Source organism: Crinia signifera, chromosome 3 (genome assembly GCF_055691185.1).
Source record: "Crinia signifera chromosome 3, ASM5569118v1, whole genome shotgun sequence".
NCBI lineage: Eukaryota > Metazoa > Chordata > Amphibia > Anura > Myobatrachidae > Crinia > Crinia signifera.
This window is the reverse complement of record NC_139219.1, coordinates 50,669,411-50,687,889: the sequence shown is the minus strand read 5'-3', so window position 1 is coordinate 50,687,889 and position 18,479 is coordinate 50,669,411. Positions and strand designations below refer to the sequence as shown.

The 18,479-nt window shown below is 43.0% G+C and overlaps 1 protein-coding gene across 8 annotated transcripts in view; it reads right to left on the bottom strand.

Moving 5' to 3' along the window:
* Positions 1 to 710: 710 nt before the first annotated feature.
* Positions 711 to 18,479, bottom strand: part of LOC146063424 (uncharacterized) — a 55,385-nt gene continuing 37,616 nt past the window's right edge. For all 8 annotated transcript variants that reach the window (XM_083175772.1, XM_083175771.1, XM_083175773.1 and 5 more), the window contains exons 3-8: positions 18,314 to 18,458; positions 15,426 to 15,539; positions 6,696 to 6,840; positions 3,802 to 3,950; positions 3,204 to 3,343; positions 711 to 2,775 (exon numbers count right to left, since the gene is read on the bottom strand). In XM_083175772.1, coding sequence (XP_083031898.1) covers positions 2,654 to 2,775; positions 3,204 to 3,343; positions 3,802 to 3,950; positions 6,696 to 6,840; positions 15,426 to 15,539; positions 18,314 to 18,458 — 815 coding nt within the window. In that variant the 3' untranslated portion in view covers positions 711 to 2,653. The remainder of the gene's footprint in view (positions 2,776 to 3,203; positions 3,344 to 3,801; positions 3,951 to 6,695; positions 6,841 to 15,425; positions 15,540 to 18,313; positions 18,459 to 18,479) is intronic.

The window sequence follows — 18,479 nt, the reverse complement described above, 5'->3', positions numbered from 1 at the left end:
ATGAATCAGGCATATGAAACATTTCTATCATCCCACTCTGCCTCGCCCCCAGCAGCCTGCATTCACCTCCGCTCTCCCAAACTGCCACATGTCCCACTGCATTATGGGGGTGATTCAGGTTGGTTTGCAAAAGCAAACTCATTCTTCAATGGACACAACCATGTGCACTGCAGGTGGGGCTGATGTAACATGTGCAGAGAGAGAGTTTGATTTGGGGGAAGTTATTGTGTCTCTTTGCAGTGTAAAAATAAAGCAGCCAGTATTTACCCTGCAATTTAGATTTCAGTTTGAACACACCCCACCCAAATGTTACTCTCTCTGCACATGTTACATCTGCCCCACCTGCAGTGCACATAGTTTTGTCCGTTAAAGAAGGAGTTTGCTTTTGCAAACCAACCAGAATTAGGCCCTATTCGGGGGACCAATTGTTTGCGATTGGGAATGTGCATATGGTTTTATGCTCCTGTGCAGCTGCTGTGTGCGAGCGCCCACAGAAGTTTGGGCAGGGGGGGGGGGGGGGCGTGGAGGGGGGTGGAGAGGTAGGCCAGGGAATTTGCCTATGGGAGTGCCCAGCGTTTCATGGGCAATCCCATGAGAATGCTGGGAGTTCCCATGGTAATTCCATGATTGCAGGGAATCAGCGCACACAGGGCACCCGCCATAGAGGTGTCTAATAATGGCCAGTCTAGTATAAGTACACTGGGAAGCTATAACCGTTAATTCATTTATTAATGAAAATAGATCATATGAAAAAAATATACATACAGGAAATGATTGCACAAACAAAAATATATTTCCAATACAAAAAAATGTTCACACTGTCTTCAGAAAAAACTTCATTAGTTTATGTATCAAAAACTAATCTTGTCTGTAGTAATAGAGCACCATCGTTTGGAGTGTTTCTACTTTCTACATCCTTCATTATGGAGTTGTGGTCACTATACAGTTATGCTCATTTATTAATTGCGGTCATAAAGAAACTGAAGTAATGACAAATGGAAACGGTTATCATCTAACCTGATAACACGGAAAGTGCTATTTATCGTCTTCACTAATGGACACTGTACAGCTAATAAACCCAGGTCCCTCATGGTGGCAGTCACAGCCTGGAAATGTAACTCATGCAACATCCACCACAGACATTGGTCCTGATCACAGCCCAATCACATACATGGTTAAGTCAAGATTTTTTTTTTTTTATTATTGTTCCAGCTATCTGAATGATGGAAGTCATATATCCCACCCCAAAATCCCAATGCCTCCATAGCTGTTTAGCTCCTGCTGTTAATAGACGGAATGTATATACACGTGGATTCACTGCGACTTTATATGTTTATGGGTCATCGGGTTGACGGTCAGCACACTATTATATTTACCCTCTATGTCCACTTAAATACTGAAGTGTGAAAAACCACCCCAAAAAAAAAACACCTCATGTCAATCATTTCCACGTCGACATTTAGAGTGTGTCGACTTTTTGACTGTCACTCTAGTGCATGTCGATCTTTTTCATGTGTAGACATTTTAACAAATCGACCTATATTGGTTGACATATTGGCCGCATTCCCTTTACATCCACTTATTCAATATCCCCCACCTCACATGTGCTGCACGCACAATGTTGACTATATTGCTAATGATGCATTTGAGCAGTGGGGTTGGTGACATCACACAGGGCCAGATGCCAAAATCACTTCAAAAGTGATAAAATGGAGAGTGAAAAACAACCAACCAATCAGCTCCTGGCTGACATTTTTCAAACACAGTCTGTGACATGGCAGGTAGGAGCTGATTGGCTGGCTGTTTATCACTCTACTTTATCACTTTTGAAGCTTAGTGCATCTGGCCCTGAGTGATATTGGTCAGTGTGCAAGTGCTATATAGTTTGCCAGGTACTCCGACAATATCATTAACGGTATCATTGACAAAACTCATCAATTATCATGTATGGGGCTCAAAACGGGATCTTATTGGCTATTGAGAGGTCACATGTTTTGAAGCCAAAACATGTGACAGCCGATAGCCAATAAGATCCTGTTTTGAGATCCGGGTAATGCCGAACATGCACATGCATTATTTTTTGCTTCAATTAGGAACACTAAGGGGGTATTTATCATAGCAAGGAGAGAGATAAAGTCCTAAATCAGCTTAGTCTCTCTTTGTACAGGCTGTGTTGACAGAAGCTGATTGGTTAGTGCTTTCCCTTCCCTTTATTTCTCTTCATCCTTTGATAAATAGCCCCTCTATTTGCCATTTTCCTCTCAAACCAGCCACTTAGTTTAATTATTACTGCTGCACTATTTACATATAGAAATATTATGTACACATTTATTTGCGTTTCAGAAGAACCTTGTTGTCATTTTTGTTTACTGGCACAAATGGGTCAGAACCACTGAAAGTAAAGATTCTACAGCCAGGAGGTCCAGGACGCTGCTGCTGGTCGCCAACCTCCAAATGGCAGAATACAGGGGGGAACCATAAAGGTTTTTCTGGACAGTTCTGAGTTTTCCTATTAGTTGGTCCAAGTTGATGAACATTCATGTTCCCCGAATACAGTAAAAAGATAATATTGTTTTCCAGGCTTGTCGTTTCCTCTAAAGTACCGTAGTATTAATAATAATTATAGAGGAAGTATTGATGCAGTAACTTCTTCTTATACCAGTTGAAAAGAAGACTTGTTGGACATTGCTGCATAAAGTGGCTGCTTGACATGTCTCCATATGACCAAAATTAGACGTACAACGAAGAGGGCAATAGCCACAGCCAGCAACACAGCTGCAAGGAAGACAGAGCGATGATTAGCACAAGAGGAAATCACAGCAGTGGCGGATCCAGGGGAGGGGAGCTGGGCAGCCACAATCACTGTTCTCTCCCTGACCAATGTGCTGCTGCTCTGCTATTCAGCAGCCACCGGTAGTGGGCAGGTGGAGAAGTGTTATTATGCCCTGATCTCCCCCACATGGATCCACTCCTGACACAAAATAGGCTGCCCTTACAGAGACGAATGGGTATCATTACATTTCCTTTTATTAACATTGATAAGAACTAGAGATGTGACTCTGATTTACTCTGATTTCAAAGCAGGATCTTATTGGCTATCAACTGTCAACAACTGTCATGTGATTTGGGATAGATTTGAAATCAGAGTAAATCAGAACCTGCACATCTCTAAATTAAGAACAATAATTGTAAGTTTATCTTACCTATGTAAATATTATTTCCATATGGTGAAGAAACTGTAAAGTTCTTGTCCAAAGCTCCAGATAAGGCCACGATCACCACAGGGTACACAGTCAGTGTATATCGCACATACTTATCAAAAACAAAGTTTTCCAAAGAAAACCTGAAGAAATAAATGGAACAGAGGATTGCTCAGTGTTCTACCAAACATGACAAACTTTATTTAACAGCAGCGAAGTGAACGGATGCACATGGACCACATCTAAGAAGGTGGTGAACTGAATACATATACACAGTAATAAAATCTCAGTTATTAAGGCAGTCAGGGCCAACATGAAGCACTAGAAGGACTGCAAAAATCCCATGAAGCTCTGACTAGACAGCCACGTAATACAACAAATAAGTAGCGACAGCACGGTCTGTGTAATGGTTAGCATTACTGCCTCACAGCACTGAGGGCATGGGTTCCATTCCCACCATGGTACTAATATTAAAAATTAAGTAGAAGATGACCTACGTAAGTCTAAGGACCTAGTATATCCATATGCATATAAAATTATAAATTTCTATTATAGTCACATTAATATACAGAATGCAATAGACATGTGTTATTATACATACCATAAGATCACTTCAAATGCCAGGATGGACAGTGCAACCGTAGTGGATACATCATTGGGAATGTTTCCATTGTATGTCAAAGCAACAGCGAAGTTTAATAAACACGCAATGGTAGTCCAAGTGGCATATATAGCGATGCCATTCTGAGCCTGTGGTACACAATGAACATCTCCATGAGTTTGTGGCTAATACTGAGGCTGGGTACACACTATAAGATAGATCATGTAATGACATATTAAATACACCACACACTGTGAACCCCCGATCTGTCGTACACAGTCATCTTTCTGATTGGTCCCACTGGATGTGTTGCTCGTCCAATGGAATGATTTCACGCCCTAAGTGTGTACAGTGGCTGCAGTGTATCGTTATGTCACGTTGTCACATTGCGTCATCACAGGGTGAGTACTCTACTTCGGTGTTGTGTTTACTTTTAGTGGGGTATGGGTCAGTAGGTCGACACTGTGTGAGTAGACAGCCAAAAGGTCGACCGCTATTGGTTGACATGATCAAACAATCGACACAGGCTAAAAGTGAACGCAAGCACAAGTTGAGTCGGAGGTTTTGTGCATATGATGACACAGGTTGACATGGACATATAAATGTACCACTGTGCTCGCAATGCTTCGGGCACAGTGCATCACTATTATATTCTCTCTCTGTGGTCACTGGGATGGTAAAGTATGAACAAGTCCGATCTTTTGACTCTCAAGCAATAGTGGTCGACATTTGATTGCCAACATACAGTTCTGCAATGTCATTACTCATGTTGGTTCACTAAAAAATGGTCGACAGTGTCTAACTTCATTTTCATAAGGACAGCTGCAGTGCGGGTTGCGGGGATACTTGCACAGGTCAGTGGAGGAAAAAACAAAATGTACATTACGGTATTTGGCTGAACCATTATTTCTACAATCCGGATCATCAATTTGTGGGAAACTGTCTAATGAAGGACAATATAACCTAATTTTTCTACTTTATTTCCAAACTATATTCTCCTATTTACAGTATTACCTTACTAGAGCCAAGCAATAACTTTGTGCATGTGAACAGTTCATGCAGCGTACCGTGCGCATGCGCGTCCGACCGGTAAATCGGTTGGACTGTGAATTCTCAGGCTGACCAAACGGGTCTGAATGGGCCCCATTAGGGATGGCCATCGACCATCGATGTTTAGAAATCATTGATGGTTTATGGATGATGTTGAATAGTTTTGCCATCGATGGAGGAGAACCAGATGGCTTACCACCATCGATGTCAAGCTTATATGAATAGTTTTGTTTTGCTTTTTCCCCCCAATGGGCCGGGACACTGAGCATAGCCCCGCCCCTGACACCTGTGAAGCCCCGCCCCTGTCTTTTGATTGACCCACAGGCCAATCAAAGAAAATGGATGACCATCGATATGTAAAAACATTTATGGTCATCCATTTCATAGTAATGAACTATTGATGGCCAGTTGCACTTTTTGCCATCGATGGCAAAGGCAACAATGGCCATCCCTAGGCCCCATAGGTAGGGTAGCTACTAGGTTTTTCTACATAGCATTGAATATCATGGTTTAGGCCAGCCCATCAGATAAATTGTATGGTACAAGTATATGCAATAAGATAAATTGCGTGCGATTTGTCACAGGTTGATAAATCTATGCAATATAAGCACTCAAGTACAACATCTGACTCCCAGGAAACTGCCGGGGAGTTCAAGGGAAATCTGATGCAACTTCAAGCATGAGATAAATTGCCCTAGTGTATGGCCACCTTCAGTTACTTGCAAAACACACTGCACCGCAAGTGGGGAGATTTTTAAATGTACAGAGAGAGAGAGAGAGATCTAGATCTGAGAGGGGCGTGTCCTAACTCAAATTCAAAGAACAATGTAAAAATAAAGTTATCTAGCATTTGTGAGCTACATGCAAAAAGAAGCCAGTATTTACAGTGCATGCAAAAACATTTGCACAGTTTCCAACCCTTTTTATAAAGGCAAAATATGCATTATTGTGGCCCCACCCCTTTACAATGGTGAGATTACGTCATTATATAGCAGGGGTGTGGCTATGAAGACACGATTCATTCCAAATGCCTGGACCGCCCACTTTACTTGGAAATGGAGAACTTCAACTGTGGAAGCTGGGATTGGCTCCCGAGATTCAGGAGCCTCGATGGTAAGCAGCGGGACGGCCATCAGCAATATCTTTGAAAGTAATGGGGCGGATTTTCTCTCTGACTGGGTGGCGACTATCTAATCGTGGGGCTCTGCTAAATGTTACAGCATTCCCGTGAAATCCCTTACGGTGCAACATTGTTTTTTCCATAAACAAAGTATCTGGCTATTTTTTTTTTTTTTTTTGCTTTGTTCCCAACTCAGAATCAGCAACATCCATCTTTTTTGCTTACTAAAGTCCCTAATTAACTCTGCAAAAATAAGTACAAAGCAATTGTACAGGAATTTAACAAGTAAGATTTACATTTCATATATATTTCTGTCTCCATATACAGTACTTTCTTCTATTAAAAAAGACTTAAATACCATTTTTTTTTACATATACAGGAGATCTATAGATAAAATATAGACGTTACTAGCAAAAGCGATCACTGAAATGAGTGGATCAATGGCGCCACCACCAGGATCGAGAAGTTATCACACCAAAGATAAATGGCTATTTGCATATAATGTAGAACATAATATTTGGGATTATTCAGACGCTTCTGTGCTAATTTTTCAGAGCCCTGCGATCAGATAGCCACCGCCCACCAGAATGAAATCCCAAAGACTGGACATTTGCAGGAGAGGAGATGACTAATGTAGGCAGGTAAGAGGTACCAACATTTGGCTAATCCATGGGAATGATACTGTCAGTATTTTATCAGGCTTTGATGTAGTAATTCAACTTACAAAAATCCTTATCAGCCACAAGTCCACTTTTCTGTGCCTGCATAGCCAGCTCCCATTGAGGTACAGAGCTCGGTAGGAAATAAAAAGCACTATATAGTTTGTAAAGGCAATGGCACCAAGAAATACCAAGGCAGGAATCAAATATCTAAAATAAGTAAAAGAAGAAGATGAAATTACCAATAGCATTATTCACTTAATACTCTCATATATAAGCAATTGCTACATGTTTCAATGTTACATAAGTGCACATATATTCGGTGACCACCCTGTGTGCATATAGTTGGTTGGTTATGTGCATTTTTAAAATGTGACAGTTGGTGATACAGAAGGCAGCTGCTGGTGACCTGGAAAACTGTATTGGGGTCCTGAGGACTGGGGTGGAGCAGCACAGATAGCATAAGAGCTAAGAGCCTTATTCTGGTTAATTTGCTAAGCAGTGTAAATTCACTGCTTAGCGAGCCAACTAACGCCAGCCGCCTGCTGGGCGAGCAAATGCTGTCCCCCGCACGTACATTCCCGATACATTGCGAATGGTTGTTTTGCATAAACATCCATTAGCAAGGGTGCGTACGGGGCCGAAATCATTCAACGGTCACCGACCACCAAATAATTTTTTTTCCTTGTTCGCAAATATGTTCATCTTGACCGAGATCCTGTGACTGGCAGGCAGATTCAGATTCAGTGTGATGCAGTTTGGAGGGGTGGGAGCAACAACAGTTCAGTTTCCCAATGTTTTGCCACCATTGTGGAGGAGGGACAAGGCCAGGTTCTCCGTCGGAGGATGGAGATCTCTTGGATTGTTTTAGTGGCCAGCCTGCAGGACCCCATGGGGTCATTCTGCCGGACAGTGGTGTTGCAGATGATCACAGCACCCTAGAGTTCCATAGTTTTCTTTTGTGGCACCTCTAGGCCAATGGTTTCTCATTGAGAAATTTAGAAATAATTAGAACATTAAGTAAAATTGTGTTAATATGTCATCCTTAGAAGCAAATCTTGTCCTTCACCACATAATTAAACCTGGTTGTCCACATATTTCATGATTAGTAGCCACAAGCACTGATTTATTGGCTATAACATTGTCCATAAAAAATTCAAATCTGTCCTGGACCACAAACTCAAACACCTCTGCTAGCCTCCCAAGGCACACCAGGGTATCACGGCAAACAGTTTGGGAACCACTGGCCTACAGCATACCAGTGATTGACAAACTAATTCAGACTTGATCACAGGGCAAATTTGTTCTCAAATTGGGCAAACCTGTGTGCACTGCAGGTGGGGTAGATGTAACATGTGCAGAGAGAGTTAGATTTGGGTGGGATGTGTTCAAACTGAAATGTGCGAATTATACTAACCGATAATTCCTTTTTCTTCCTAGAGATCCCATGGCAGCCTATACATTGGGTTAATCCCCTCCTCCTCTAGTTCAGACAGGATCTTTTTTGCAGAGACCGCCCACCTTGGGTATAACTGACCCCTCCTCCCTGTACCCTGTGTCTTTTGAGTGTCTCCATCATATTGGTCCCTGGAAAAAAAGAGAGACAACACCAGGGCGGGAAATCATGGCTGCCATGGGATCTCTAGGAAGAAAAAGGAATTATCGGTGAGTATAATTCGCACATTTCTTCTACGATCCCCATGGCAGCCTATACATTGGGACATACCAAATCATAATAAAAACCAACGGGAGGGATAAGTAATGCAAGAAATATTTATTCTGAGGTATTTAATTCCCAGAAAGGGCTTCCTCAAGAACATAATTCCCAAAGTGGGCGGTAGATACATTTAACGCATAGTGATTAGAGAATGTGTGGATAGACGACCAGGTAGCTGCCTGGCAAATCTCTGCAGTTGAAGCGTTGGCCTTTCTAGCCCATGACGTAGCAACTGCCCTTGTCGAATGTGCCTTCACAATTGGTGGAGCGGCTTTTCCTTCCAACTTATAGGCGAACAGGATCATTTCTCTAATCCATCTGGATATGGTTTGTTTTGTTGGAACTAATCCTTTCTTAGCTCCTTCAGGTATTATGAAAAGATGTTTGGTTTTCCTGACCTCTGCTGTTCTTTCTAAATATATGGAAATGGCTCTAACCAGATCCAACATATGCCACAGCTTTTGTTCATCATTTTCTGGCTTTGCATGAAAACATGGCAAGGTAATCTGTTGATTAATGTGGAATTTCGATATTACCTTAGGTAAAAAGTTTGGGTTTGTCCTCAGGACAATTCTATCTGGAAATATGTTGAGGTATGGTTCCTCTATCCAGAGTGCCTGCAGTTCACTTACTCTCCTAGCTGACGTGATGGCAACTAAGAAAACCACCTTCCATGTAAGCAGTTTAAGAGATATTTCGGCCAGAGGTTCAAAAGGTTGTTTGACTAGGACGTTTAACACCAGATTTAGATCCCATGGTGCTACCAGATTCTTCATAGATGGTCGCATTCTCTTCATGGCTCTACAGAATCTTTTGACCAAATCCGCTAGTCTTCGATCCAGTAGTACACTGAGAGCTGCTATTTGGGTCTTGATGGTTGCGACCGCCAACCCCATTTGGAACCCATTAAGTAAGAACTGCAAAACCCTTCCTGTTGGTATTTCCGGGAAGTTGTCAGTGATCTTACTCCACCTTATAAATTTATTCCAGATTTTATAGTATACCATGGAAGATACCTCTTTTCTGGATTTCAATAGCATTTCTGATACTTGGCGTGACACATTATGATTTTCTATAATCTGCCGCTCAACCTCCATGCCCTCAGAGAGAAGGTCATTGGATCTGGATGGAATATCGGTCCTTGATTCAGTAAATCTGGCCTGTTGGGAAGACTCCAAGGTGTTTGTATCGACATTTTCATGGCGTTGACAAACTAAGTTCTCCTCGGCCAGTAAGGTAGGATAGCAATTACTTCCACTTGTTCCTCCTGAATCTTCCTCAGTACCCTGCTTATCTTTGGTATCGGAGGGAAAACATAGGCTAGATGGAACTGCCACTTTCTTGAAAAGGCATCTAAGGCTAAGACTTGAGGATGATAATACTTTGCGTAAAAGCTCTTCACCTTCGTGTTTGAATGCGTTGCCATCAAGTCTATGTCCGGAACACCCCATTTCTCCGTTATCATGTTGAACACCTGTGTGTTCAACTCCCATTCTCCGGGCTGTACTTATCTTCTGCTCAGAAAATCTGCTATAGTGTTTTCCGACCCTGGAATATACACCGCTGTTATGGACTGGAGATTTTGTTCTGCCCATCTCATGATGTCTTCTGATATTGTCATCAGTAATCTGCTTTTGGTGCCCCCTTGGTGATTTATGTGGGCGACGACTGTTGAGTTGTCGGTCATTATTCTCAGGTGTGATCTTCTGATTTCTTTTGAAAATCGGCTTAGCGCTTCCTCTACTGCCATTAGTTCTCTTACATTCGACGATCTTAGGCTTTGCTTCACCGACCATGTACCCTGGGTTGAGAGATCTTCCATATGTGCTCCCCAACCGGTCAAACTTGCGTCTGTAGTTAGGATACGGTAGTTTGGAGGCTCTAGACTCAAGAATCTGTATTCTAGACCCTTCGTCCACCATTTCACTGACCTCCTGACCCCTTTGTTTAGTGTTAACATTTGATGACTGTTGTCTTGGTTCTTCATAAACTTCAATAGGAACCACTGCAGTCCTCTCATGTTCCGTTGGGCCCAAGGTATTACATGAATCCCAGATGACATCATGCCTAGCAATCTTGACAACGTTGAAAGCTGACTCCTTCTTGATCTTAAAACAGAGTTTGCTAGCCTCTGGATCTTGATACATCTTTCTATTGAAAGAGCTATGGTGAATTTCGCTGTATTTATTCTGACACCCAGGAATTGTATTTCTTGAGATGGATTCAATTGACTCTTTTCCTTGTTCACTATCCAGCCATGTCTCCCTAGGTAGTGAATCGTCAAAGATACCTTCTGTCGAACCTCTTCTACTGTAGCTCCTGCTATCAGCAGGTCGTCCAGGGACGGACAGATTTGCACTCCATCTTTTCTCAACTCCGCCATTAGTGGGACCAGAGTTTTTGTAAATATTCTGGGTGACGTCTTTAGCCCAAAGGGAAGACAGGTGAATTGCAGATGTGTCTTTCCTATCGCGAACCTCAACAATTTTCTGTCTCTTTGATGAATCACCACGTGATAGTAGGCATCCTTGAGGTCTATGGATGCGAGGAATTCTTTCTTTCTTATCCCCATCACAATAGACGATATTGTCTCCATTTTGAACTTGACTGTCTTTATAAAATTTGTTCAAGTCTCTCAGGTCTAAAATCGTTCTGTAACCGCCAGTACTTTTCTCTACCAGAAACAGATTCGAATAGAACCCCTTTTTTCTTTGGTCCCATGGGACCTGTTCTACTGCCTTTGTCACTATCAGCTGTTGGATCTTCTCCCATAACGCCGCTCTCTTTGACTTCTCTACTGGCATTCTCGATTGAATGAACCTGTTTTGATAAGGCACTGACAAAAACTCTATCTCGTATCCATGCTGGACAATGTTCTGAATCCACTTATCTGAAATCTACTGCATCCAAACTTCTGCAAATTTGAGAAGTCTGGCTCCCACCTCCAGCCCCTGTCCATAGTCATAATCTCGATCCTCTTCGGAATGGCTGCCGAAAGGTGTTGGGATTTCCTCTCCTGTAGTAAGGACGACCCGGTCTGTAACTCCTAGCCTCCTTGAAGTTCTGCTGATATGAGCCAGGGATGGGAAATTTGTCTGACTGACTTCCCCCCTGATAACTTACTAATCATTGTATCCAATTTTGGACCAAACAGGTAAGTCCCCTCATAAGGCAATGCTGCCAACTTGTTTTTCGAACTGGCATCCGCACTCCAGGGTCTTAACCACAGTGCCCTTCTAGCTGTTACCCCAGCCGCCATAGTCTTAGCTGAGAACGTGACTGCGTCTAATGAAGATTCGCACAGGTACTCAATCGCCTTCTGCATGATGCCCAGATTCCTAAGAAGATATTGTTTAGAGATTTTTTCTTCAATATCTTCATGGAGATTAGTAGCCCATAACCTTAGCACTCTTGATACTGAGGCTATAGCGACACTAGACTTCAAGGCTACCGCTGAGGCTGAATGAACCTTACGAAGAGAGTTCTCAATTTTCTTATCCATGGAGTCTTTAAATGCCACTCCATCCTCTACTGGTATGGTGGTTTTAGATGTCAACTCGGCCACGGCTGCATCCACCTTCGGTAGGGAGTACCAGTTAAGAAATTCATCATCCTTAAATGGGTACATCTTATCAACTCTGACACACGCACCCATTCTTTTGTCCACCGCTGAACATTCTTTAGATATAATTTCTCTAACGACCTTATGGATAGGAAAGGTTCTCCCTTTCTTAAATCGATCTTCAAACAATGTATCTGCATCTGCTGATTTAGGTTCTTCCTTGTATTCCATTGTTTTATAGATATTCTTTAGTAAACTCTCTACTATATCCAGGTTAAACGCTCTAGGCTCTTCCAATTCTCCGGATTTATCTGTATGTATATCATCCACATCATCTATTACTGGTTCATCTTCACCTGAAAATTCCGCCTGAGCCCTGGATCTTTTAGCGGTCTGTGTCTGTCTAAACTCCTCTTTTGACATAAATGACTGTCTCATCCAGTCCATCAAATTTCTTAATACTTCTGTTTGGTCAGCAGCTTCAGGTGCTTTAACCCTAACGGCATCACATTCCTCACATAAAGTCTTTTTATGAGTTGCAGAGAAACTTTTATCACATGATACACAAGTATAGGAGAGGTTTTTCTTCTTTGTTACTCTCTTCTTCCTTGCAGGAGATGAAGGCACACTGCAGAGAAGTACAAAACTGACTAAGTACTAGAAATAAAAATACATCTAATGCCCATAAAACAGGCGCTTACCTCACAGGGGCATCACCAGGCTTCTGGGGAGAAGGCTCATCCATTGTGCTAGCAGCAGCTGGAGTATCCATGCTAACAGCACTGTTTTCAAATGGCCCCGCTGCGCTGTATATAAGGGCGTCATTTAACCCTTTGTTGCCCGTTTATTTCATTCAGGATGACCGAGCGGACCAAACAAACCACTTCCCCGTTTGCGGGGAAGCTTTTCCAAAGCGCACATGGACGCGCTGGGCGGAAGTGAGGTGACGCGCACTTCCGCCCCTTCTGCCTGAGACGCTGCTGCCGGGACCCGGCCAGCGTCTCCATTGAATGTACGCGCCCGGCACTCACCTCCTGAGCGCTCGCCTGACGTCCTGCTGCTCCACATAGTACCAGATACCGCAGGCTGACGCTGACGCCGACCAGACGCCATTGCTGCCGGCATCCTGCTTCCACCAGGTACCCTATGGACGGCAGGTATATATGCAAGTTTCCTGGGCATATTTTATAGTGCAAGGGGCAGGAATCTATAAAGGCCACATCCCCCTGCACTCTTCTCCCCGGGGGGGCTCCCCACAGCTCCAGCTGTACATTGAGGTAACCCTCTTTAAAATAAACAAACAAACAGCCCCTACACTGTCTAACTAAACCGGAGACAGGAAAAAAAGACACAGGGTACAGGGAGGAGGGGTCAGTTATACCCAAGGTGGGCGGTCCCTGCAAAAAAGATCCTGTCTGAACTAGAGGAGGAGGGGATTAACCCAATGTATAGGCTGCCATGGGGATCGTAGAAGAAATATAAATTGCATTGTAAAAATAAAGCAGCCAATATTTACCCTGCACAGAAACAAAATAAGAAAAAAGTAGTGTGTGTGCGTGGTGCGCAACCAATCAGCAGCTGACACGGGGTAGTCAAACCACAAGAGGTTATGGAAATAAAAGCAAAAAGTGTCAGCGCTGGCTAAACCAAATGAATGGAGCAGACGGTTCTCAAAAATATAACAATTTAATATTACAATAATACACAATAATATAAAGCATAAAAAAGGTAAGTTAAAAGGTGTGAATCAATTAGACTGAAGTGTCCAATTTTTCTTTTAAAAAGAATATCACCGGGATATTTAAAGGTATAGGCCCTTATTGACTGACGGGTATGTTACCATCCTAGGTGGTCTGGCAGGTTGATGGATCCAGACAGGTGATCGATTGTGTCCTTGGATGTCCTATAATTTCAAGGACTCACGGTTCCCACTATTGCTGATTGCCTCTAATTTTGCTGGATGATATTAGGGATTGTGCTGTTTTCCCAATGCAAGAGTCCAGTATTGATTTGAGGAGAATCTGTGGGTGGATCGGACAGGTCACTTGAAATTCCTTGAAATTATAGGACATCCAAGGACACAATCGATCACCTGTCTGGATCCATCAACCTGCCAGACCACCTAGGATGGTAACATACCCGTCAGTCAATAAGGGCCTATACCTTTAAATATCCCGGTGATATTCTTTTTAAAAGAAAAATTGGACACTTCAGTCTAATTGATTCACACCTTTTAACTTACCTTTTTTATGCTTTATATTATTGTGTATTATTGTAATATTAAATTGTTATATTTTTGAGAACTGTCTGCTCCATTCATTTGGTTTAGCCAGCGCTGACACTTTTTGCTTTTATTTACAGAAACAAAATAACTCTCCCAAATTTTAAGGCTCATAAACATTGAGGGATTTTTGCCCATTTAAGCGAAAATCCGGGGGGGTGGACGACTTACTATAGCAGGACACTATGAAAAGCCGTCCACCCCATCGCTCATCTGCTGTAATACCAGCAGATGAGTGGCAGAACCAGCCGTATGACCCAGTACAGTCTGTCGCTCCCTATTGTGCTTGAGTGAGTTGTGATTGTGTTTGTTATCTCATGCACAACCAGAACAAAGCAGGTTACTTCGTCTTCTCCATGAATGCTTTTGACAAATTAGAAAACGTTTTTTCTTGAACCCTTTGAGTGCCAAAATCTGAGACATGCCAGCGTCGCGCACATTTGCTATATAAATTCAAATAAAAAGTGTTGTGTAAACAAAATAAAAAAAATGATAATGGGTCTAATTCAGGTTGGCTCGTTAAACAGTGGTAAGTTGCTGCTTAACGAGTTCACACATCCATTCGCATGCGAGCGCACAATCGAAAAAACATTCAATGGTCGCCGAGTATCGAAAGATTTTTTTAGGCGTTCGCAAATAGAATAAAAAAGTCAGTCTAGACTGACTTATGTGACTCGTAAGTGGCTGAGAACGGGGTGGGCACTTTCGTCATGTGATGACAAACATCCACACCCGTACGTGTTTTGACCAGCCTGTGTTCGCATTGGGATGTCCAGCATTTTTTTTTGGGCACACCCACCATATATGTGGGCACGCCAAAGAAGTGCTGGAAATGTCCCTTATCCGCCCACCACCTCTGTGTGAACACCTCGCGATTGTGATGGTCATCGACACGCATGCGCAGAGCCGCAACATCAGGCAAATCTGGCAGAATGAATTGGAATCAGGCCCTATATTTTCTATATAAGAAATGTTTGCTTGCCAATTTTCACACCTATTTTGACAAATTCAATTGGCACTCAAAGGGTTAATGCAATGTTGCTACAAAACCCCGACTACCGGGAAAGGAAACAAATGTCAGTCGTATGTGGATGTTGGGTCAGATTTCATGGTGTTTCCTGGGTAAGGCAAGTTTATCTCATTACACAGACGAAACACAACACATTTATAAACCATCAAAGAACATATCTAATTACAGTACTAATAACTGCGTCATACTAGCAGCGATCACTCACTCTCGGTCCCACAGGAAAAGCCATCCTATATTAAAGACATTATTCAGGATCCACACAACGTAGAAGGAGACAGGAAAAACATCTGGTTTTAAATACATCCATCCGAGCTCGCTCCTGCCGGCAAGAGAAAACATTATAATTCCAGTGTGATAAGGTAACAATGCAGGTACACTAGTATATAATAACCAATCAGAGGATAATCAGAGGATGCGTAGGTAATGGGGAAAAGGGGGAATGGGGAAGTGGCCTAGGGCACAGGACAGTGGCGGATCTAGACTTCTCTTCTGGGGGGGGGGGTTTACTGTTTAAACTTGACCCTCCCCCTCCAGTGCTGACTCCTCCCCTTTTCATTCCTGACTCCTCCCATTGTAAGACTATAATAATAACAAAACAAAAAAACAACAGTAATACTGCTTTCACATTGCAGAAATGGGTAATGACACGGTATTCTTAAATGGGACTTTAAAACGGGTCTGAGCCTTGAGACCTTTCACATTGCAGGTGAAAACCGTTTTAAAAATCATTTAATACCATTCAAACATTCAACCCGTTTAACCCCCAAGGGACACGTTTCAAGCCATTGAAATAGAGCTGTTCAAACTCCCCAAAAAAGGGCTTTAAAACGTGTAGGACTCTGCTTTTTAACTTTAACCGGTAAATCAACTCTGGCACTTTCACATTGCAGCCTTAAACGTTTTAAAATGGAAAAAAAACAGCAATATACCGTTTTTAAAAGTGCGATGTGAACGGGGTGTAATGTAAAAGAAAAAACCCTGCACGGGGGGGGGGGGGGGGGCGGACACAACAGCAGCCGGACAGTGCACACACAAGGGAGCTCCAGGCTGTGGCTGCTCCCGCTCATCAGGCAACTTCATCCTGAAACCGGGCACATAGCCACCGTGTGCCCACCGGGCAGTGCTACAGACAAAGCCCACCCCACACTGTCTGTGAGCAATCATGGTGACAAACCACCTAATTTACAGCCCACCAGCCAATAGGATGGCAGGATGGGGAGAGAAAGCCCCGCTATATCAGCTACTTGGTAAGAGAGGCGGCGTCATCACATCCCCATCATCACTACAATCATTACTTAGTAGGTGCGGGTGCAGATGCAGCCGGCAGCAGTGAGGAGTATACCCTCCGCAGTGATTCCACTGGTTCCCCGTTCGCCCCCTTAAACCCGTCCCTGGCACAGGACTAAATTTAACATTGGTTGAGAAGGCGTACTCCGTTTAACGAAATTATCAATAAATAACTTGTATGGTTGTGGAGGTGCTCCCAGGGGAGTAGGGTAAGTAGATGAAAAAAGGGGACATCCAAAGAAGGATATAAAGAAAAAAAAATCGCCCGAGCGGGGCACAGCCTTCTATTGACAGAAAATAACTCTGTTGAAATTAAACTTTATTAGGTTAAGATAGGTCCCATAGGGTTAGACCTAGATGATACCAGACAGAAACTAGTTCTGTCTAGTATCATCTAGGTCCAACCCTATGGGACCTATAGTTATTTTCTGTCAATAGAAGGCTGTGCCCCGCTCGGGAGATTTCTTTATATCCTTCTTTGGATATCCCCTTTTTGTAGTCAGAGCATGCGTAAAGCAAATAGTTATAAAGTCTTCTGCTAGAGACGCCGGCATCATCATCATCATAACAGGTATATGGTTGATACTGTAGGTATACAGCAGGCATGCCCAAACTGTGGCCCTCCAGCTGCTGTGAAACTACACATCCCAGCATGCTTTGCCATAGTTTTAGCATTGCCTAATAGCAAAACAGTGGCAAGGCATGATGGGACTTGTAGTTTCACAGCTGGAGGGCCATAGATTGGACATGCCTGGTCTTCAGTGTCTAGGTTGACTGTTAATAGGTCGACACCAAAAGACTGACATGCAAAAGGTCGGCATTGACAAAAGGTCGACATGCATTTGTCACGTTTTAGTTTCTTAGGTTTTTAGACTTTTTCATACTTTAACATCCCCGTGGAGTCCGAATGGAAAGTACGCTGGTAAAGCTGTCACCTGGCCCGAAGCATGAGGAGCGAAGCAAGGGTACACGCTACACTTATACCCCTTTCACACTCGCAATTTTATCCCGGGTTTTTGCACATCGACGCGCATCAACCCGGGATTTAGCTCAGTGTGAAAGGGTAGTGAAAGAATATCCCAGGATGAACATCCTGGGATTTCTACCCAGGTCCTGACCTGGGTAGATTCCTGAATCAACCCAGGATGCGGTCAGTGTGAATGGTCCTGTACCCGGGATCGGGGACATGGGACTTTAAAAAAGCTGCTGATTGGAGCTTTCTTGTGCTCACAAATGCTGATGTCATCTTTGAGAGCCCTGGAGTCCATTTCTAATGACATGCATATGTATTTGCAGGGATTTCCCGGGATCAGTGTGAATGGGGCAGTCCCTCCTTTTGATCTCGCAGATCAAAGCAGATCTAGACTTTCCTGCTAAGTCAATTTCTACTTTCGATCCCAATACCGCAGGGCTGTGCTTCTGCATCGAACGCAACTGTCCATGTGCAATTTAGGGTCACATTCTATTTGAATTGAACTTTATAGTCCAAATCTAACAGAAAGTGATCCTGAATCGCACCATGTGTACACAGCATTAGATTCCGGTTAAGTTCGGACTAGGGTAAAATAGTCCTGTCAACATTCTCAATGTCTGCAAAATATGGTGACACAGATCTTATAACTGCCCTATTAACCAAACAATGTAATCCTGTAGATTACTGTACAGTATAAATCTTCCAGTAACTTATCCGCCGATGGCTTGGCTAGCCCAGTCCAGCACCACCGTTGGGCGTTTCCTGGTAATTATGCAACACAATGGTTTGCGGTGTACAGTAACGTTAGAGACCGACGTCGTTATCATAATTACCTTCTGCAGAGCCCAGAGAGGACGTAACCAAGCCAAAGAAACTGCCAGGCATATATCACATTCCAGATCATGAACGTCCATCCAGATGGTGTAAAATTGGTATTGAATTTATTGGAGATATTTCCCACTGCCTGTGTGAATATTCCTGTAAAGAGGAAATACCATT